Source organism: Callorhinus ursinus, unplaced genomic scaffold (genome assembly GCF_003265705.2).
Source record: "Callorhinus ursinus isolate GAN/ISIS: 27379988/994484 unplaced genomic scaffold, GSC_fseal_2.0 scaffold8, whole genome shotgun sequence".
Classification (NCBI taxonomy): Eukaryota; Metazoa; Chordata; class Mammalia; order Carnivora; family Otariidae; genus Callorhinus; species Callorhinus ursinus.
In genome coordinates, this window is record NW_027397070.1 from 40209168 (window position 1) to 40232655 (window position 23488).

General features: G+C 36.3%; 1 protein-coding gene across 9 annotated transcripts in view; it reads left to right on the forward strand.

Annotated features, from left to right (window-relative positions):
- Nucleotides 1-23488, forward strand: part of PALS1 (protein associated with LIN7 1, MAGUK p55 family member) — a 76993-nt gene that overhangs the window by 14626 nt on the left and 38879 nt on the right. For 4 of the 9 annotated variants that reach the window (XM_025869856.2, XM_025869857.2, XM_073895388.1 and 1 more), the window contains exons 2-3: nt 5739-5824; nt 11792-12322. In XM_025869856.2, the coding sequence (XP_025725641.1) occupies nt 11956-12322 (367 nt within the window). In that variant the 5' untranslated portion in view covers nt 5739-5824; nt 11792-11955. The remainder of the gene's footprint in view (nt 1-5738; nt 5825-11791; nt 12323-23488) is intronic. The other 5 variants (XM_025869861.2, XM_025869862.2, XM_073895389.1 and 2 more) reach the window with 3 other exon arrangements.

A 23488-nucleotide genomic window follows, 5' to 3' on the forward strand; every position in this document is an offset into this window, starting at 1 on the left:
TGGGGAGACCAACAAAAAGCCAGACCTAGAAGTCATGAGAAGCTGTGAGGAATTAAGGTTGGGGGCAAGGATGCAAAGGAATAACTCAAAGAAGATGTAATCTGCTCTGGTACCAAGTAAATCAAGGTCTTAAAAAAATTTACCCCCATGTACCCTTTCTTAGGAAGCTTTTAGAGATCTCTCAAGGAGAAGGAAGGGAGTAGATGAAGAGGAAAGAGGTGAGAAGAATTTATTAGGATAAAGATGAATGAATGAAAATGATTTAGAGAATAAATTCAGATTGGAATATGTTTTTGTCAGATCCCGTGCAGAAAACAGATGGCAAAATAAACTTGAGCAATGGAAGAGAATTTAATGAAGGGACTGTTTACAAGGATATGGGAGGGTTAAGATAAGGGAACTAAGAAGCGTCTCAGGGTTAGCAACAGCGGGATGCCTAAGCCTAGGCCTGAATGGGCAAGGAAGGGACTAGTTACTACCTTAGGAGAGGAGCCATCTAGTGGGAACTCTGGCCTTAGAGGAACATAACCTCTGCCAAATCACAGGAGGAAGCTGGAGGGATAAAGAACCCAACGCTCCCTTCTCCCTTCCAGTGGGTACTTCTCCCTAGCTAAGCCCACCAGAAACTAGAAGATAAGAAAATATAAGTAATGCAGTCTGTGGAGGTCAGCATTCTTAGACCTGGAGCAAATGGAGGAGGATGAGTGAATCTGGGCACAAAGAAAATATCCAGCTTAGAGCTAGAGAATGGAGGACTCCAGAAAGGGTATACCTTAAAAAAAAAAAAAAGAAAGAAACTGGTAGGTTACCTGATTTATTTGAATATATACATTAAAGAGTATATTGAGTCTTCTACCAAAATGTATGGGGATATATTAGTGATTTAACTAAAAAGGGAAATGTACCTTATGGGGAGAAGGAAATGTATAAATAAATGCTACAGCAGGGGCATAGATTAAGTACCATAGAAGTGTAGGTTGTGGATGGGAGCAGGCAGGAGTAAGGAAGATTTCATAAGACTCTTAGAGGGAAATTTTAACAGATAAAGAATTGAACAGGAAGGATTTTTCCCCCCCTGGGTATAAGAAACAAATATGTCAAAGCTGTGGAGGTGGGAAGTTGCAGGGCTTGTACTGGAAATAGCAAGTAGTTTGATTCGGAAGATAGGGGAGGGAGAAACGGGGAAGGTATTCTAGGACTAATCAAGGGGAGCCATTTGAATGACAGGCTAAGGAACTTGAAATGGGTTCTCCAGAAGTTGTTAAAGTACCCTGGAGTCAGTCAGAATTCAGTTTGAGACCCAGCTGTGCCATTTAGCTTTTTACATTGGACAAGTCAGTGTCTTTACTAAGCTAAGTTAGAAAATTCAGTAAGGAGATGGTTGTGAGGGTTAAATGAGATAATGCACACTAGGTACTTAGCACAGTGGAAGAATGGTACATAGTAAACCTGGGGTAAACAGTAGCTTAAGAAAAGGGAAAGGCAACAAAAACTTTTGAAAAGGGACACCCATGATAATAGGTGTGCTTCAGGAAAAGTTACTCAGCAGTACAGTTAACTGCCTGGGTCCACTTGTATGCAGGTTCTTCCCACCCCCCCCATAAATACAGAACAGTCCTATAGATGTATTTACTTCTCCTTATGATTTCCTCAGTAACATTTCCTTTTCTCTATCTTTATTGTAAGGATAGAGTATGTGGTAAATGTAACATACAAAATATGTTTTAACTGTTTATATTATCAGTAAGGCTTCCTGTCAACAGTAGGCTGTTAATAGTAATTCTCAACCCCCATGTTATTCAAGGGTCATCTGTGCAAAGTAAGTGGCAACTAGATCTAGAACAAGATTGGGGTGACTTGAAGTTCATAGAAAAACTCATGAGAGAGATAATATGAATATGATTTAAGGTAGTGGTATGAGAAGCTAGGGGTATATGTGAGATATTATGGAGGGAGAATTGATGCTAGTTGGGGTAATTAATTATTAACATATTTAAGAATATTACAGTTACAATTTGAAATACTTAAATTTGACCCAGAGGGACAGCTAATTTATCTGACAAGATTAGTCTGTCTAGTCTGTTTTATTTTTATGGCATTCATTTTTCAAGGTATAAATTAATATTTTATTATTATTTTTTAAAGATTTTATTTATTTGAGAGAGAGAGAGAATGAGAGATAGAAAGCACAAGAGAAGAGGGTCAGAGGGAGAAGCAGACTCCCTGCTGAGCAGGGAGCCTGATGCGGGACTCGATCCCGGGACTCCAGGATCATGACCTGAGCCGAAGGCAGTCGCTTAACCAACTGAGCCACCCAGGCGCCCTAATATTTTATTATTAAAAACCGTTTGTCAAGGTAGGACATGTAGCTTAGTTTGGCAGCACATACTGAAATTGGAGCAATACAGAGTAGAGAGTAACATTTTAAAAATATCACTAGGAAACTGAAATGTTTGTAGCTTAGGGTCAGTTTTCAAATGAGGAGAAATTTATATGCATTTCTATCATTTCTCCACTTGACTACCTCTCCCTCGCTGAGTATTAGAAACTTTGAGCAATAGATGTCATGCTACCAGAGTCTGGTGTTATAGTAAACTTGTAGTCTATTAATACATAAGTGAAATTAATTACTGTGTCATTTTATGAAGCAGTCAGTTGAAGAGAAAAGGTGAGTTCTCTCTAATCATATTTTAAAAGTAGAAGAATGATGTAATTATGTGATTTTTGAAAGAAGTGTATAGACAGGGTGGTTTTATCTTACAGAGATATAACTGACATTGCACTGTGGATCCACATAAGGGTTCACTGATCTGGATTTTAGTTTCTGTTCTATTACTTGTAGCTCTGTGACCTAACTTGCAGTGTCTGCGTATCTTCTGGAAAATGGAGATATCCAACCTGCTTACCTTTCAGGGAAACTGGAGATAGTTCAAATGAAATAATGTACTTGAATTTATTATGGAAACTGAAAAGCTTTACAAATGTAAGCTATGAATATGTAAATTACTTACAAATATTCATTTCTAGCCAATTTTCTTTGGTTTCCCTGCCTAGCCTGCCAAAAATTACCCTTCAAAATGGAATTTATCATCTTTCCAATTCTCCCCATCCTCCTCTCCCTCCCAAGGAGAAAAACCTTATTCTGAATTCTTCTATTTTAAGGTCCCATAATTTCTCCCAGGTTCAATTGTCATGCTCAATGTTTTAGAATTAATTTGGCTACTGGTCTCCAAATCCTGTCAAGTTATCCTTTGTAATAACCATTGTTTGAAATTATCCCTTTTTCATTCTTTCTGCTACTTCCTTTATCCTCCCATGCATAAAGTATTAAAAATTATCTCTGTTGGCTACTCTACTTACATTTCCCCTGGTCAGCTCTGGTTACAGTGTAGATTTAACTTTCTAAAAAGACTATTTTGGGTTCTTTTTGTAAAACTCAGAAACCCAGAGTTTCCTATTGCTTACAGGAGAAAATTCAAACAATTTAGCTTAGCATTCAGTCAACTCTGGCTTTATCTTCTATCTCTTACACTGGCTCTGTTCCTTATCAAGATTGTTCTTGTTCTCTAACTAAGCCGTATATATTCTTGATTGGTAGCAATATACTGGAAAGCCATATTACAAGTAATTTTATCCCATATGTTTAAAAATCCATTTCTGGTCAGTTTGAAAATGTTATAAATTACCTTTTGTCCTAGTACCTTTTCAAAAACTTACTAACCTTTTGGACTCATTTAATCTTTTATTACCAAGTTGTTGAAGGTGATAAGGGGGAGTTCAAGTAACCAACCATTTGATATCTTTGATACTGTTTGGCTTTTAACCAATTCCTCCTGTGAATTTGTGGTCTTGAATATCTCCAAAGACCTTCAACTTTGTGTTTGGTATAAGCAAATGGAGCATTTTCTCACTGAATTAAAAAAAAAAAGTTGTCAATAATAACTTCTGAGCTAAATACTTTGCATGACTAGCCCAAAAATATTTTTTTTTAAAGATTTATTTATTTATTTGGGAGAGAGAGAATGAGAGAGATAGAGAGCAGCACGAGAGGGAAGAGGGTCAGAGGGAGAAGCAGACTCCCCGCCAAGCAGGGAGCCCGATGCGGGACTCGATCCCGGGACTCCAGGATCATGACCTGAGCCGAAGGCAGTCGCTTAACCAACTGAGCCACCCAGGCGCCCCTAGCCCAAAAATATTTGAGTTTTAACTTGTATTTACTTAGTTTTGGATATAGCTAAAGTTTTTTCTTTGAGAAGATGGTATATGGGCCATTCTTTCATTTTGTGGGTTTTTATATGATGTGAATATATAAATTGTTTTGAATACACAGTGTATATGAATGTACATTAGTCTTTAAAAAATTAATTATTTTGCGGGGTGCCTGAGTGGCTCAGTTAAGGATCTATCTTCACCTCAGGTCATGATCCCAGGGTCCTGGGATGGAGCCCTGCATCGGGCTCCCTGTTTGGCAGGAAGCCTGCTTCTCCTCCCACTCCCCCTGCTTGTGTTCTCTCTCTCGCTGTGTTTCTCTCTGTCAAATAAATAAATAAAATCTTTTTTAAAAAATTATTTTGAGTATCTTTCCAAATGTTCATTTCTGCTACTTGTATATCTTTGGTGAAGTGGTCAAATCTCTTGCTCTGTTTTTAAAAACTGGATTTTTTGACTTAATGAGTTGTAAGAGTGTTTATAGTGGACATAATTATTTTGCAAATATTTCTCCCTTTTTTTAGCATGCCTTTTCATTTTCTGAACATGATCTTCTAGTGGGATGTTTTGGGGTGGCTTATTTTGCCACCCTTCAGTGGATTCTAAAAACTTTGTACAATCCACAGATCTTAGCAACTGACTAGATAATAGGGCTTGAAAAAGATCAAGATCTTGGAGATAGTGGTATAATTAACGGGGGGAAGAAGTTGAAGTCAGTTTGGGATATATTGAAATTGAGATTCCTGGTGATATCTGTATAGAAATGTACTTTCTGTTCCCTCAACCTGGAACCCTTTATTTCTGGATCTTCCCACAGCTGACTCTTTTTTTTTTTTTCTTTTGTCATTTAGGTCTCAGTGCAAATATCACCTCCTAAAACAGGCCTTCCCTGGCCTTCTTATCTAATGCTATCCCTTCCAAACATCACTGTTTATTATATTAGTTTCACTTTCTCTCTAGGTCTTTATCTGAAGTCATCTCACCATGTTTGCTCTTCATTATCTGTTACCCTGCAGGAATGTAAGCTCCATTAGGACAGCAGGATCCTCTCCTGTCTTGGTCCAGTGTAGCATCAAAATTTCTCCCTCTGAATTAACTATGGTTCCTGTCTGTCAAATTCTTTTTTATCTTTTTAGATCCCTAACTTCTCATTTTCTCAGCATTGTAAGCTATTCATAATATTTTAAAATTGGTCCAGTAGTAGTTAAAACAAGAAAATACATAAACTGCATTTTTGTTTGAACCTTAAAACTAGAGATCAAAGGGTATCATTAAAAATAATCTGCCAAGGGTCTTAACCAGTTATGTTTGCTTCTTTCTCCTCACTGATTTCAGGTAATTCACATTGATTTTAATTGCTGTCCATTAAATATTGGGGGGAGGATTTACATTTTTACTACTTCATACCAAGAAATCCTAGTGACCTGCAAACAATTAGATATCATATTGAATTAACCTTTCTCTCTCACTCTTTCCCCTAAAAAATAATGTAGACCTTTACACTTGATTGTCTCTCCTCTGTTTTACAGAGTAAGAAAGTTAGCCTGAATTCTGTGAAAAACCAGAGAAGAAAAACTAAGAGGATAGTAGACAAGTTCTTTACAATTTGCATAACGTAAGTTCTTTTCACTATTCTTGGCCTGAATCTTCTGTTAGCTGACAAAGCTGTTTCTATGGAAACAAATAGTCCAACTTCTTAGAATGTCAGAGGAATGCTGATCACTTAAAATGAAACTTCCCAGCTGCTAGTCAAAAGGCATTGCTTGTGGGAGAAGGGGAGGAAGGATAATTGAAAAAAAAATCTATAGAGTTCTGGACACTAATGTAGACGACCATCTTCATGTTCCCCAGCTGTCACACAAATGGTTCTGTTTCTTGGTGTGGAGTTTTCAGTGGGCCTGTATCCTTCAGGCTGTTTCAGGTCCCCCAATCTCAGTCTTTTTTAATTATTTGAAGCTTATTTAGCTTCCCTTTACCCCCTTCTCCTATAGCCAACTCACATAAGCAAAGCTGTTTCTCCCCAAGTGGTTTGAAGCTAGCATTGAAACAGCTTTGGCCTGCCAACCTGAAAATTCATTTTCTTGTTTTTTGGACTATGTAAAGAGTTTTGACTTCTTTTTTATTTTATTTTTTTCTTGGGTGGGGGTATGAGCTGGGACTCTGATGAGGATGTGAAATGTGGGCTTTTGAGGCATTTTAAAAACAATTTATAATTAGAAGGTTGAGAAGAGAGGAATAGAGTACTCTTAGGGCCAGGAACCTGTAACTATATTATCTGCATAAGGTGGTCTTTTATTTACATATAAGGAGGTAATTCTCTAGTTCAGTTATTTACCAGCTTCTGAATTGTCAAAAGACTTTTTTCTTTTGCTTGTGTATGTGTGTTTTGGAGAGGGAGAGTATAATTCCTTCAGATTGCCACATTTTATTGATATGTATTGACTACATATGTGAGCTAGAGTATTCATGGTTTGCCTGTTTAAGAATTATAATGATTTCGATGCTAGAACTATAGGACATAGCATAATGTTTCTTTGATTCTGGAAGGACTTTTGAATCTTTTATGGCCCTCACGAATTAACTTGTGACCATTATAAAGTCTTTGGGAGTGTTGTTTGGTGAGATCATTATTTAACCGAGGTGGTCTGGGAAGATTTCTTGAAGGAAATGGGGACTTATGGTAGATCTTGAACTCAGAAGATGAAAGGAGAAGCAGTTCATGTTTCTTATTTCATAAGGCACTTGGGCAGGAAGAAAAAAGATATGTGATAGGCACAAATGAGGAAGCAAACTTAGAAAGTTTGTGTTGGAAATAGAAAGTTTGGATTTACCTTGTGAGTTGGGACTCTTGTTCTCTAAGCAATGTGAAAGCCATTAGAGGTATTGAACATAGGAGCGATTTTACTCATATGCTTAATCAAGCATTTGTCCCTTGCTAGATATCAGGGCTACAGAGATGAATAAGATAGATCCCTGCTTAATAGGTGTAGATCATTTACCCATATGACCTGTAGTCACCTTCAAATTAATGTGTCTAAAACTAAACCCATATTACCCTTCAATTTCTGTCCTCTTCTATCTAATTCTTCTTCTCCTGTATTTTCCATCTTAAGGATATTTGCCATCCATCTAGTAACCCAAAGATACTGGTCCTGCAGTCACACTGCCTAGGTTCCTATTCTGAAGCCTCCCTGTTTGCTTGGTCCCTCTGCTGGACAGTATCATGGATCCAGAGATGAGTCAGTATGGTTCCTGACCTTTAAAGGCTTCTAGTCTGATGGGGCAGACAGAGATACAAATAGCTGTAGTCTGGTTTGATCAGAGATGTGACGAACTATGGGATTTCAGAGCAGGCACATAACCAGGTTGGGGAGTCATGGAAATCTGGAGGAGGATGTATTTCAACTGAGACTTTTAAAAGGAGAGTAGGCAAGGATTAGATCCTAGGCAGTCTGATTCTGGAGTCTGTTCTCTTAAATATTATGCTGTCTTGGGTAACTGAGTAAGTATAATGGCATTAATTAGAACTGAGAGTGGAGGAAGAATATTAAGGAGAAATATGAGGGGATTAAAGGGAGGTAATGAGTTTAACTCTGGACACGTTAATTTCTAGATCCCTATAGGACATTTTGGTAGATAAGCTAATTTGCAGTGATCCTGTCTCTATAACCCTAGTACCTAGCCAAGAGTAAATGCTCAGTTACATTTATGTACAAATCACTCTTCTTTTCTAAATCTTTGATGACTTTCTTATTGTCTTGAGAATTAGGGACTTATTTTTAAGACCTTTTGTAAGTTGGACCCAATCAAACTTTCTAGCTGCTATTCTCTTGTACAAGCTAACTGCCTTAGTTCAACTAGCCTTATTTGTACTTTTCTTACACATTTTATCTTCCTGCCTTTTGTTCATATGGCCTCTTGCTTATTTTTCCATTCTATCTTCAAGACCTGCTTCAGCCCCCATTCCTCATCTACAAAACAGGCATATTTGGAACTACTTTTAGAGTAGTAATGAGGATTAAATGAGTGAATACTGTGTTAAGTGTTTGCAGTATTCTCCAGCACTAAGTGCTCAGTACATGTTAAAGTTTAAGTGCTGCTACTACTACTTCCTTCTCTTCCTTTTTCTCAATTCTCCTCTTTTTGCTATATGAAAGGCAGACACCAAGTTCTAGTAATTCTGTAATCTATATGTTTTTTTTTTCAACATAACTTTTCTTTGTCCTCACTGTCTTAGTTCAGGACCTCATTTCTTACAGTTGCCTTCAAACTGGTCTCATTGCCAGTCAATCTTACTTCTGCCAGAGTGATATTCCTCTAGAAGTGAATGTGACCATGTCAGCTCTGCTTTAAATCCTGTAATAATTCTTACTACTTTCAGGATAAAGGTCTAAGTCCTTAGCTCTTAAACTGTGTCAGTCTGGCCCCCTGCTTGCCTTTTTATCATCATTTATGTATCGTATGCTCCCACTGTCCCATCCAACCTTATTGTATTCCGTTCTGTTTTCTGAAAGTGCTATATTTTCATACTCTTCATTCTTATTGGTCATGTGATTCCCTCTGCCTGGAACAGACTCTTCTATCTGGCTAATTTTTAGTTGTTCTTTGAAATACTGCTCAAAGAAATGTATCCTTATATTTTGAGTGTTCCCTGTGACTCCTTACCATATACTAAGTTTCAGAGTCTATGGTCTGTGCAATCCTGTATGAATTTCTGACATTTCTTGAACAAATTCTCACTGGGCATTCTCTATATAATATGTATTGTTTTAATACTGGGGGGTATAAAAATAAGACCAGACTCTTGTCTTTAATCAGTTTAGAATCTAATGAGAAGGAACCAACTGGGGAAGAATAATCATTCTTTTTCTTTGCTGTCTTTCCCAGTACACTGTGAACACTCCAAGGGAAATGACCAAAATGGAATTTTAAGCAGATTAATATCAGGTTGCAGAAATTTTTCTAAGAGTAAAAGACTAGATCCAGAAAGACAAGCATGATAATAGTCCAAGCATGAAAACTTTGACCCAGATCACCTGGCCCAGTCTCTTTTGCATGAGCTGTAATTCCCCCCTCCCATGATCTATCATGAATTATGGACACAGTCTTACAGTTTTTAAGATGAGAGTTTTAATTTCAGATCATATTTTTATAGACCAGCATATAAGGTAAAAAGTACATTATTCATTATTAAATATGATTTTTAATCCCCAGTAAATATTATAATTGGAAAAAGTTGAGAGTTTTAATTTTCTGGACATATGTCTACTCCTAGTTTTTTGGGTTTTTTTTTAAGGTTTTATTTATTTATTTGACACACACAGAGCACAAGCAGGGGGAGCAGCAGGCAGATGGACAGAGAAGGAGAAGCAGGCTCCCGGCTGAGCAAGGAGCACAATGCAGAGCTCGATCCCAGGACCCTGGGATCATGACCCGAGCCGAAGGCAGATGCTCAACCGACTGAGCCACCCAGGCACCCCTATACTCCTAGATTTTATAAAATCAAAATTAAGCATAGGATTATAGTAACTCCCACTTACATTTCTGCTTACTTATAATGAGAACATTAAATAAGCTGCATTTGCATTACATATAATCAATATATAAAAGTTAAGAACAGCCTAATATAATTCTAATAGTTCTCATTTTACTGAAAAAGAAGGCAATCCAATTATAAATAAGTTATTTATGTGTAGGTCACATAGTTATAAATAGAGAAGTTAAAATTTGGATACAAGACAGAAAAGTCTGCCAAAATTCTTGTGAGAATGTAATGCTAGTGGCTTATGTAGCTTGCACCTGTTTTCCTGCCTGTTGGTCTAGTCGTTTTCCTCTCACTCTAGGTGGGGTTTAAGAAGTCTGTGACAGGACGTTTGAGAGATTAGCTGGCATTTAGGAATATTGTTTGAAAACTCAGCTTTTGCTGAGTTGGCATATGCTCTAACCAACCTATTTACTGAAGTGATGCTCAACTCAAGGAGGTAGTAGGTTTATTATTGTAAATATTTTTAAAGTCCTGAACAGAGAAGACTAATTAGATTTAATGTGTGGGTTTACACATACATAAACAATCTGCCTACTTATACCTAAGAAATGACTAGGTGAAAAGCCAGTGTCATCCAGTTAAATATTTTTCTTGTCTAAAATATGTTGAAGTAGGGTGGCTCAGTCATTTGGGCGTCTGACCTGATTTGTGCTGGGGTCGTGGTCTGGGGGTTGTGGGATTGGCCCCGAGTGGGGCTGTGCACTCAGCCTGGAGTCCGTTTCTCTCCCTTTCCCTCTGCCCCTCCCCCTTTTGTGCATGCTTTCTCTCTCAAATAAATAATCTTTTAAGAAATAATAAAATATGTTGAAGGATTTTTAAAATAGAATGAAGTTAATAATGGATTTTTAAAATAGAATCAAATTAATGCTAAGAATTAATATGCATATATGTATTTTTTAGTTTTAAAACTTGCATACGATATCTCACTTAAAACTCAGAACAAGCCTATGAATAAATTTTCCAAAGAAATCCAAGGTTCAGGGGTGCCTGGGTGGCTCAGTTGTTAAGCGTCTGCTTTCGGCTCAGGTCATGATCTCAGGGTCCTGGGATGGAGCCCTGCATCAGGCTCCCTGCTCAGCGGGAAGCCTGCTTCTCCCTCTCCCACTCCCCCTGCTTGTGTTCCCTCTCTCGCTGTCTCTCTCTGTCAAAAAATAAGTAAAATCTTAAAAAAAAAAAAAAAAGAAAAACATTTAAGAAAGAAAAGCCGAGGTTCAGAGAGAAAAACTGACTAGTCTTAAATCAGAAAACCAGAAGAAGTGGCAGCGGCAGAATTAAAATTCAGTTTCTGGTCTCTGAGTCCAGTATATTCTTATTTGCTGTGCAGTGTGACTTTAACATTTTTTGAGTGGTAGCAGATCAACCATTTTCTCTGAATGAGTCCTCGTAAAGAATTAACTCTTAATTCTTTTTTTATTGTGACTGGTTATAAGGACTGATAAACCACATAGTCTTTTTCTCACTTAATGTGATTTTATCCTATAGATGCCTTAGCTGCTAATTAAAGTTTCTTTTTCATTAGGTATCTCCTGCATCTCATAAACTCCTAAAAGTGAATTGTCCCCCACAATACTGCTTTAATCTCAAGTGAGACACCAACGTGGCTTGCTATATGCCCGTTTCTTTAGCAGTTAACTAAGAAGTTATTTCAATCTCCTGTATTAATTGAGTGTAAAGTACTGTGTTGAGACAACTATACAAAGATGATCAAAACATCTTTAAACCTTAAGCACCTATTCTCTACCAGACTAGTACCTAAAACTTTATTACTTTCCCACTTTGCTAAACTTTCTGATACATTGATTTTTCTCAGCTGTAGAATTAAACAGTATGCTTCAAGTTCTTGGGAGGGGATTTTTTTTTAATACCTTGATTTTCTCGGCATTATCTGTAAAATGAAAGGAAAGTACTTAATCTAGATAGCCGAATAATGTTGTACACTTACGAGATACTGTATTGTGTATAGATTGGAAGTGGACTGTGTAAGATCTACTTTTATGTTGTAATTCTTATACTTTTTTTCCCCATCTTTCCCCTTAGATTTCCTTCATGGATACATTTCATAGCATTATTATGTGATGTGAGAAGTTTTTTGTTTTTTTTGTTTTTTTGAAGTAACATGGATTTTATACTACAGAATCAAGAGATTGGCTTTATAGGAGAAATTGATTTATAAAAAGTGGTACAGGTTTTTATAGATAACCATGACAACATCCCATATGAATGGGCATGTTACTGAGGAATCAGACAGCGAAGTAAAAAATGTTGATCTTGCATCACCAGAGGAACATCAGAAGCATCGAGAGATGGCTGTTGACTGCCCTGGAGATTTGGGCACCAGGATGATGCCAGTACGTCGAAGTGCACAGTTGGAGCGTATTCGGCAACAACAGGAAGACATGAGGCGTAGGCGAGAAGAAGAAGGGAAAAAACAAGAACTTGACCTTAATTCTTCCATGAGACTTAAGAAACTAGCCCAAATTCCTCCAAAGACTGGAATAGATAACCCTATATTTGATACAGAGGAAGGAATTGTCTTAGAAAGTCCTCATTATGCTGTGAAAATATTAGGTAAGTAAATCCAGCAGTATAATAGAAAATAGAAAATACTTTTGTTTCTCTTGCCTTAACATAAATGTGTACAGGAAGGAACATTCTATTACTAGAATGTAAGTAATAGCAATCTGAATTCAGACCAAGATAAGTTCTTTTCGTGCAAAGGCCATATAACCAACCATCATTGTTTACTTTTAGTCACATAGAGCTAAAGCATATGGCTAAAATGTTCAGTCACTACAACATGGTTTTTAGATATAATCTTTGAATTAAAAATTTCGGTATGTGGGCAAACATTTATAGCCTTGAAATTCACCTTTTATTTCAAACTCAAACTTTTATATCAGGATTACTGAAAAGCGGTTTTCAGGTTTTGAATTTCTGATTTCCTTCAAGTTTGTAATATTGTAATGAAATTATTATCTGTAACTTATAATCTATTTGATTTTCTTTAATTAATGACTGCCAATAAGAAGTGGAGCTGTTCCTATGGCATCATACGCATAAAACATGGCTCAAAACTACCAAACTCCATTCTGTGAAAAAAACAAAAACAAAAACAAAAAAAACGGCACCATGAGTTATTAGTAGATGTAAACAAAAAAGAAATCTGTGACCAAATAAATTTTGAGAACAGTGGGTTGAATAAGTTAAACCTCTATTACAGGACTTTAGATCCTTTAGAGTGCTAATATACATTATCAATCTGCAAGGGAGATTTATGTCAAATATATGTTTCCAAACTTAGAATATTTGATCATTGAACATACTTCCTTCCCTTCCTACACACACAGACACACACATACACACATGCACATGAATAATCTGTGAACTGATGTTACGGGTATACGTTAATTTGTGTTCCCTTAAAACCAGTCTAACTCAAATTAAGTATTCTGTTTATTGGCATTTATTATTTATAGATGTGAAAATAGAGGTACGTCCACTTTTTTTACTTCCACTTTTCTATGGAAGGAGAGAGTTTTCATTGTTGTTGTTCTTCCATTCATTTAAGTGTCTATTGAGCTCTGTACTCATACCATCCTATGTGATATCCACAATAATTCTATTAACAGGACTTTATAATCTCCATTTTGGAAATAAAGAAATTGAAATTGAGTTAACTCACTGTTTAAGATTCCAAGCTAACAAGTGGTAGAGCCAAGTCTGAATTTGCTTGATCTAGATATGCAGTTGGTGTACTCCAAAGAGTTTGAGTAAAGAATGATGTCCAGCATGCTCTTCACTCACTGGATCAGAACTCTTACTACCAGGAGTGGAACACCTTCTTGTAATTTTCCCAAAGATACCATATATACTAGATTTGTTCCTCACAAAGTCTCTATGTTCTAAGTCTGAAACAGTTTCTACTATATCACATCATCTTCTTTGTTATAAATTTATTAAGGAACCACATTTCTTGACAGAAAGCAACATGCATGCTTCTCTGTGTTTTAAAAAATCAGATGTGTTCAGTGATATTGAAGTCTGGTAAATGCCTTCAGGCATTATAATTATAGTGAAAACAGGCAGACAGCATCTCCCTTGCTGTCCTGCCTACCACTCTCTCGCAGTATATTCAATAAACTTTGTCTCCTTTAAAAAAAAATAACTGTAGTGAAAACAGAAAAAATACATATTTTCAAAATATGTTTACTTGAAGGAATTTTATACTCTTTTTTCCAAAGCGTTTTTTTAGAGTAAAAATATTTAATTCCCGATTGCCTCTTACTGGCCCTCATATCTCCCACCACTTTTTTTTTTTAATTTACTTGAGATGGAGAGAGAGGGAACACGAGCAGGACGGGAGGGGCAGAGGGAGATGGCGAAGCAGGCTCTCCACTGAGCAGGGAGCCCGATGCAGGGCTCAGTCCTAGGACCCTGGGATCATGACCTGAGGAAGGCAGACACTGAACTGACTGAGCCACCCAGGCGCCCCTCCATTGTTTTTTATTAAAATATTCTTGTAAATATTCTCTGACTTGGAGAATGATTACATTGTAATAAATCCAGCCCAAGCCTGGACTGATTGTTCCTTTTTTTTTTTTTAATTTTTAAATTAATGTATTTGTCCATTTGCTCTACTTAGATCAGGCAGAAAAATCTATCTAATAGATAATATTCATGACTCTCAGTAAAGAAACAAGTACAGCTTAAGCCAGATTCACTTTAGTGAAACTTTTTTTTTCCCTAAGCACAGAAGATTGGAGACCATTTCTCTCAAATTTTTTGCTTTTTCCTATTTCTTTTTATATGTTGCTTGCCTAACTTTTCTGCAAGTGTAGATTAAAGGACAGCTATATTTTCTTCCAGCTTGCGGTCCACTGTGGTTTTCAAAAATACCTTTGTGCAGTCCTTGAATTTAAGGCTGTTTCACATATTTTGTTTTAAAGTAGTTCAAAATGTAGTACCAGGGACACCTGGTGGCACAATTGGTTAAGAGTTTGACTCTCAGTTTCAGTTTAGGTCATGATCTCAGGGTCGTGAGATCAAGTCCCCCATCGGGTGCCACGCTCAGCACGGAGCCTGCTTGAGATTCTCTCTCCCTTTCCCTCTGCCCCTCCCACTCGTGCACGCGCGTGCTCTCTCTCTCTCTCTCTCTCTCTCTCTCTCTCAAATCTTTTTTTTAAAAAATGTAAGAGGTATCTGTAATTCAATTTTTGAATAGAATACTTAATACTTTGAGAAATAAGTAATAGGTTTATTGCTGATAGACTCAACACAAATGTGTTAATTATAGGAAACATGATAAGTTAGTGGAAGTTATAGAGTTGTTATTGCCAGTCAAAGCTTCATTTTTGGATATACTGAGTTTTAAGTTTTCATTTTAAAATGAAGTGTAATAGCTTTGTACCAAACATTTTTTTCCTGTACATAATTTGCTAACACATCAAACTACAACAGAAGTACTCCCTTAAAGTTGTGTCTTCCTGCCAGTATTTTAATTAATAAACACATGCCAGAGGCAACTGCTCAGCCTTTTTCACAGCCAGAAACAGCCACCTTGTTTTAAATGAGGGAAGGACGCAACAACTAATTTCTTTCTTTAAGAGGAAGCCATCAGTTTCCAATGATACATCATCACTTATCTGTGAGTAGAGAAAATACTATTTTAAGAATTGAAAATATAATTGGAAGGTTGAATACTTTGGGTCGTGTTTTTTTTTTAAGATTTTATTTATTTATTTGAGGGTAGTGGTTTTTAATGAAAGGATTTATAAATTAGGTACCATTTAGTAATATAAGTGCAGGGATGGAATTGATAGAAAATATTCTGAAAGGGTGAACTGAATTTGCTTGTTTAAAAGCAGTCAAAATCTTATTAAAAGGGGTGCCTGGGTGGCTCATTCTGTTAAGCCTCTGCCTTTGGCTTGGGTCATGATCCTAGGGTCTTGGGATTGAGCCCCACATCCGGCTCCCTGCTCAGCAGGGGGGGGAGTCGGCCTGTCCCTCTGCCCCTCATCCCACTCGTGTTCTCTCGTGTGCATGTGCTCTCACGAATAATACAATCTTTTAAAAAATTTTTAGAATCTTATTAAAAGTTAGAAAATGGTGATGTGGGAACTTAATTTCAAATAAATAATATTAGTATTATAAATTATAAGAATTTTGATATATTAGGGAAGCTTTCCTTAAAATTGGCATGAGTTATTAAAACTTGGCTTTGCTTCAAATAAAATCTCATTGTCTTGTTCTCTTTCATAAGCCAAACAAACTACTTCATGAGGGAAATTCTGAGAAGATAACAAAGGAGGTTAAAGTAGGATGAAGTAGAGTAGAATCATTTTTCAGATACCTCTAGATTGCAGGTGCCACTGTTTTTGTATTCACATAGAAGTAATTTGGGGCCAGGGTTGTAGACAAGTAAATATAATAGACTATTTAAAGGGAATAAAGGAGGAAACACCGTCATCTATCACATATGAAGAGACCTTAGGAAAGGCATACCCACCCACCCACACACACCCATGATGTTTTGTGGTTAATAAGGAGACCCTTGAAATTCGTGATCAGGGGCTTTTTAATTCATACCAGATGTTGTTAGTGTGAAGATAAAAGGTACACCAAGGGGCAGAAAATTAGGATGAATAAAATACTTCATTATATTAATTAATAGCATGTTTCAGTCTTGATTAGTGTCTCCTGTTTTTGCCACATGTCTGAGTATTCAGCTATAAAGTCAGTAGTATTCCCGTATTTGATGTTACAAAGTAAAATATATCTTCTACATTTCTTTGTTATTTTTTGACTTCTTACTGACCATGGGATATCCTGGAATTTTGCTAGACTGTGATAAACGTTTTTAAAGATTGGCTTTAAGGAAAGTTTATTTAAATTCAACAAACAAAATTCCAGTGCCAATAAACCTTGAGTTCAGCCTACTTCTGATATAATAATTATTATTAAATTTTTCCTCAGCTGCTGTAGATGTTTCCAAGTTCTTTTAGTCATTCCTTGAGGAACTTTTTTTTCTGGGAGTAACATGATTAGACTTACGGGTACTAGATTTAATGTTTAAAATGTTGGGTCTGTTTGAAAATTTTCTGATTTGTTCATATTGCTAAAATTAGAGCTAATCTAGAGTAAAGATTAGAAAATTCATTATAATATGTTTATAGTCATGTAATGTTTGGTTGTTAAATGTGCATAATTCTGAAAAATAATTAACTGCTATACCAGTCTTTGATACATTGCATCCAAACTTTATTCTGCCTATTAAGTAATAATAGATTTTAGCTTTTGCCCTCTTGCAAAGATTTGCATCATTGTGTCATGATATGTTCAGAAATGCGGGACATAACTGAATCATTGGAAAGGGATGTCCGGAGTCAGATGCAGAGTTTAAATATTTTTAATTTTCATTTAATTGCTGTTGACATTCTAAGCTTAAGCTTCTGAATTTTCTTGAGGACCAAGTGAAAAAATGTAAATAAGTATGTGGCACACTGTAAGTTTGACTAAAATTTAGCTTTTTTTTTTTTTTTAATTTTATTTATTTGGGGGTGGGAGCAGGGGGAGGAGCAGAGGAGAAAAGAATCTCAAGCAGATTCCATGCTGAGTGCGGAGCCCAGTGTGGGCTCAGTCTGACAACCCTGAGATCATGACCTGAGCCGAAACCAAGAGTCAGATGCTTAACCGACTGAGCCACCCAAGCACCCTAAAATTTAACTTTTGTAAGAACCAGAAGCCACCAAAGATCATCTAACCTCTTAGTCCATGAAGTTAATTTGTGGATCTTAACCAGCAAATGTTCATTTTGTTTTTTTAAAATAACAAATTTTTTAAGATATAATTCATATGGTGGCCTGGGTGGCCGTTAAGCATCCGACTCTTGGTTTTGGCTCAGGTCATGATTTCAGGGTCATGAGATTGAGCCCTGTGTTGGGTTCTGAGCTCAGTGGGGAGTCTACTTTTCTCCCTTCCTCCCTAGCCTGCTGCCCCTCCCCCCACTTATACACACACACACACACACACACACTCTCTCTCTCTCTCTCTCTCTCTCTCTCTCAAATAAATCTTTAAAAAAAAAAGACATTCATATACCATAAGATTAACTCTTTTAAAGGTGTGTAATTCATGAGTTTTTAGTATATTCACAAGATTGTGCAACCATCACCACTGTATAATTTCGGAATGTTTTCATTAAAAGAAACTCCGTACCCATTAGCAGTCACTCCTATTCTCTCCTCTCCCTAACAGCCCTAGTCTACTTTCTGTTTATAGATTTGTTTATTTGGGACATTTCCTATAACTCATACAATACGTGACCTTTTGTGATGGGCTTATTTTTACATAGCATATTATTTTCAGGATTCACTGTGTTATAGCATGGACTAGTACTTCATTCCTTTTCATGGCTGAATACTCTGTTGTATGGACATGCCACATTTTGTTTATCCATTCATCTGCTGATGGAACATTTGTGTTGTTTCCACCTTTTGGCTATTGTAATAGTGTTAAGCATATTCACATACAAGTTTCTGTTTGAACACCTGTTTTTAATTTCTTTTGGGTACATACCTAGGAATGGAACTGCTGGTCATATGGTAATTCTGTGTTTAAGTTATTGAGGCTTCCAGAGTATCTGTACTGTTTTCTGTTCTCACCAGCAATGTGTAGAGGGTTCCAGTTTCTGTACATCCTTGCTTTTACTTGTATTATATGTTTTTTAATTTTAGCCATCCTATCAATCAGTAATTTTTTTAAGAACTAGATTAAATAGAAAACATTAAAATATATTGCACATAGGTATTTATAAATCTTATATTTCAAATAGCTTTGTACTGGGTTAAAATAAAATATATACACTTCAGTGTATTGCCAACAAAAGTTTGAGAAATACTATCCTAGTAAACCCACTCATTTTATAGAAAGGCCCAGAGACTTGCAGTGGGTTGTCCAGTGACATATAATGCAACTAACAAGTGATGAAGCAATAATTAGGACCCAGGTATTCTCATCCCAGATTTGGGACTTCAGTGACAGTTTTTCATTGTCTTACCATGTTTAGGGATAAGATTTTTCCTGTGCTGTCTCTCTTAACTATCCTTGCCTGTATACTTAAATGGTATTGTTTTTAATTTGTAACCCAATTTGTTAATGAGTAATTACTGTTCAGGGTTTTCCATGAGCTTCTGATTTATTTTTTTTTTAATTCATTTTGACTTGGTCCACTGCCAACCAAAATTCAAAGATCTGAATTTTATGTTCTTAAATTTGGAAAGAAAAAAGGAAAAGTCTACCTCTGTTTAAGCAAAGATTTCCAGAATGAATGTTCTGATTTTGATTCAGCAGATAGATATACTGGAAACTGATATAATTTCCTCATACTCAGAAATATTAAGGTCCTCATCTGAATATTCAGTTTGACCGGTTTAGGAGAAAAGAAGAAACCTTTAAAAGTTTCAGAAAAAAAGTTAAAAGTTGGTTGAAATCTAGAAATTTCTGAGGATAGGTTAAAGAAATCTGTATCATTTAAACAATGAGATGGAAGATTGTTATGCTAGAATAGATCTCTAAGAAACTGTCTTTTCATTTGGGTGTAAATGATAGCATGAGTTAAAATAAGCAAAGCTAATCCAGGGTAGGTGGTTATCACCATTACTTTGAAAGTTCTCCAGAGATGGAGATTCCTTAGCTTCCTTGTGTAATTTTATTTTGTACCCTTAAAGCCAAAAAGTTCTCCCATATGACTGCCTATGATAGAATTTCAGATAGAGCAACTCTTGGTTTTTGCTTTCTGTTGCCTAATTTAAATCTTCATTCTTTTATATTTTAGGCTACCAGGAGAGGGCCAAGGGGAAAGGAGGAGAGGGTTTGGGGGTAGATTTGTGGATTTATGTGTATGTTTGTATTTATCTGATTAATTGTATTCCAATGCCAAATAGAAGTAATTTTTTTAGATAATGTATAATAGATAATATAATAATAGATAATATAGATTTAGATAATATTAAATTATTTAAGTGTTGTAAGAAATGTTAGAAAAGATGATGGGAACTTAAAACAGTTTCTACTGAACATCAGGTAAGAAGAAATAGATCTAACTGTGGGACAAAGAATTTAACTAGATCTAAAGAACTTTCTTGTAGGGAAGCTGTGGCAGACTAGAATTTATCCTCAAAGCCAGATTTGCTATACTTGCTTTTGCCACCTTCTCCTCTGCAGTGTCCCCTTTTCCGCCCTCCCTCTGTCCTGCCGTACTGTGGTTATATCTCTGCTGCAATGCTCCCTTCTTTGTCCACTTCCCTCTCTGCACTGTGTCATTCTCTCTTGCTAGCCCTGTGATTCTCCATGTATCTTTCTATTTTTCTGTCCATGTGGCTCTTTATCCTTGTGTTTCCCCTGTTGTGTCTCTGTTTGTGGGAGTGGGGAAAGGAGTCTCTGTTCTCTGGATTCTGTTGTCTTTTTATTGTGTATCTTCATTGTTAATTACGGAAGAGGGTACATATTTGACAGGACTGATTTAGTTGTATCTGATTGGATTTTTAAAATCCTGGGGGGCGCCTGGGGAGCTCAGTCTCATTAAGTGACTGCCTTCGGCTCAGGTCCTGGGATCGAGCCCCGCATCGGGCTCCCTGCTCTACAGAAAGCTGCTTCTCCCTCTCCCACTCCCCCTGCTTGTATTCCCTCTCTTGCTGTCTCTCTGTCAAATAAATAAAATAAAATCTTTAAAAAAAAAAAAGATTAAAAAAAATAAAATTCCTTCTGGAATTGCACAGAATGTTTTAAGTAAACAAATATAACCTGCATCAGACAATGGAACATTTCTTTAAGTGTATACAAAATTAACTGTTCTTGAATAATAATTATTTGTAAAGTGCTTTTAAAGATGTACAGTATAGGAGCGCCTGGGTGGCTCAGTCAGTTAAGCATCTGACTTCGGCTCAGGTCATGATCTCAGGGTCCTGGGATCGAGTCCCGCATCAGGCTCCCCACTCACTACAGAGTCTGCTTGCTCCTCTCGCTCTGCCCCTCTCCCCACTTGTGCTCGCTCTCTCTGACTCTCTCTCTCTCTCTCAAGTAAATAAAAAATCTTAAAAAAAAAAAAAAGTTGTACAATGTAGGACCTAAGGGTTTTTTAACCTACAACTAAATATTCTGACCTTTGAAATTAAGAATTTTTATATGAAACTGAAATGTGAATGAGAATGTGTGTCAAAGTGAGAATCCCTGAGTTGATGTTACCCACAATAATTTTTCATTAGACATCAACCTTAATACCAAAGAAAAGATCCTTTGTCAAAATAACATTCCGAATTTTCTGGTAAAGAACTGAATAAAGACTGTGAACTTATTTATCGTGATCAGTATTTTAAGACTAACGCTGTAGGGGTCTGTTGGTTTCTTTGTGATTTTAAAACTTATTGGACAGAGGCAGCATCATTTTTAATGTCTTTTAAATTGATAAGCCTTTTAAAAAGCTTTAAAAAAAACACTAATTTCATCAGGGTCTGGGTATTTTCTATTTTTTCTTAAATGTTCATTTGTTTCAACTACATGTAGTTTAAAGTTTTAAAAACTCAGTGTCTGCTTTTCTACTTGTTCACTAAACATTCTTAATGAAAACATTTGGATCTGAAGGATGGAGTACTTTGAGCAGCTTTCCTGCATGGTATTATAAAAGTAGCATTTGGAGGGTGAATAAAACACATGCATTATATGCATTATATGTATGAAGATGTACAAACAGCTAGAGAAAATTCCTTCTAAAGATACGTGGTTCTAGCTGTCTTTAGCTAGAACGTATAAGCTCCTCTAAATACTGACCTGTGTACATCACATGCTGCTGTATTGGGCAAAATGACATCTCAGGACAGCTATTTGCCCTAGAATCTGCAAAAAAAAAAGTTTATCTTTTTTATTCCCTTGGTGTGGCAGAAAAGCATTGCCTTACAAGTCTGAAGAAGTGGATTCTTCATCCAGGTGCCATTTTTTTGTATGGCTTTATTTTCTCCAGAGATTTTATCTGAGTTTATGTAGGTCTCTAGTTTGGAGGGTTTGGGTTGTTTTTTATATTGTGAAATGTTTCTCATGGTTTTTATGAGGATTCAATAAAATCCCACATATGCACATAATATGATATTCTGTATCTTACTATTCAGTAATGGCAATGACTAATATGTAATTTGGGCCAAATACATATTTGTAGTTTTCCAAAAATGGTTGGCAATGTTTAATTTTAAAAGCTGAGCTTAAGGGCAAGTGATCTCAATTCAGTCTGGTAATACTGATTAATGGAATAAATCTAAAGACAATTCCTAAGAAAGGTAATTTCACTGAAAACAGTTTTTACTAATTAAACAACAAAAATGTGACCAGGACATCAAAGAGGTAAGTGAAGTTGTAAAGAATGATAATTAACAAGTTTAAATTGGTCTTGATGTTAACTTAATAATCTTGAACCTTGAGCCCAGTTAAATGTTTTTATATTTCTAGCATTGGCAAGGTTCTTAGGTTTCCCACAACCCATTACTTATGTAGGTAGGTCCTAGGTCATTAGCCTGTTTGGGACTCTGTTGTATTATTATGCTTCACAGCTTTCCTATTCCTATAGATCTGATCTTAATCCCTGACCTACTGAGTGAAAAACATTTCCAGTTTGGCCTGGAGTGTTTTTTTTTCCTCTTGGTTTTTAAAACTGCTCCATGGTCTTTGTGGCTTTAGAACTCAGTATGCACAAATTGCCAGATTTCATCTTTCTCTGGAACCTGCATTCCCTTACACTATCCATTTTGGACTAACAGCAAAATTTCCTATTTCCTGTCTGAGCAGTGTCTTAACTGTGAGCTGATCTGAAATAAGGTCATTGATCTCAAGTTGTATCTCTCATTAAGCCATCCTAGTGTGAGTTACTCTTCTTTACTTTCCCTAGTTTTTCTCTATGACATATGACTACATTATCTCATTTTATACTTAAAATATTCTAAATATGAGAATTATATGCTGTGTTTACCACAGAGCAAAAAAAGGGCAACAAAAACTATTTGCCAATGAGGAAATAGAATAACTATAAAAAAAAAGACACAAAGATTCCATATAGCAGTCAGTTATCTTCGTCTCAAGTATATCATGTCTTAAAATATTATAGTAACCGATGTTAATAAAGCTTTTAGGTCAGTGGTTCTTAACCAGAAGGGTACAATATAATAAACTTAAAATCAGTACATATGTATTTATATTTAATGACATTCAGGAAGACGAGGTTCTGATTGTGTTTGAGGTAGAACTCTCAAGACTTATCTTTGCAGGTTCCCTTAGTAATTCTCATAAATATCCTTGATTAAAAAATCATTGTTCTGATAAAGCAAGAAAAGGTAGTACCAATCTGGAGGGCAATTTGTCAATATGTATCAAAGTTTTAAATGTTTTTATTATCTGATCAGTAATTTTAGGTGTTTATTCTAAAGAAGTTGGAAAATAACAGATTGCAAAACAGTACTATGTGACCTATATGGTTAAATCAGCTTTTTTTTTTTTTTTTTAAAGTCTGAAAGCGGGGCACCTGGGTGGCTCAGTCGTTAAGCTACTGCCTTTGGCTCAGGTCATGATCCCAGGGTCCTGGGATCAAGCCCCACTTTGGGCTCCCTGCTCTGCGGGAAGCCTGCTTCTCCCTCTCCCACTCCCTCTGCTTGTGTTCCCTCTCTCGCTTTGTTTCTCTGTCAAATAAATAAATAAAAT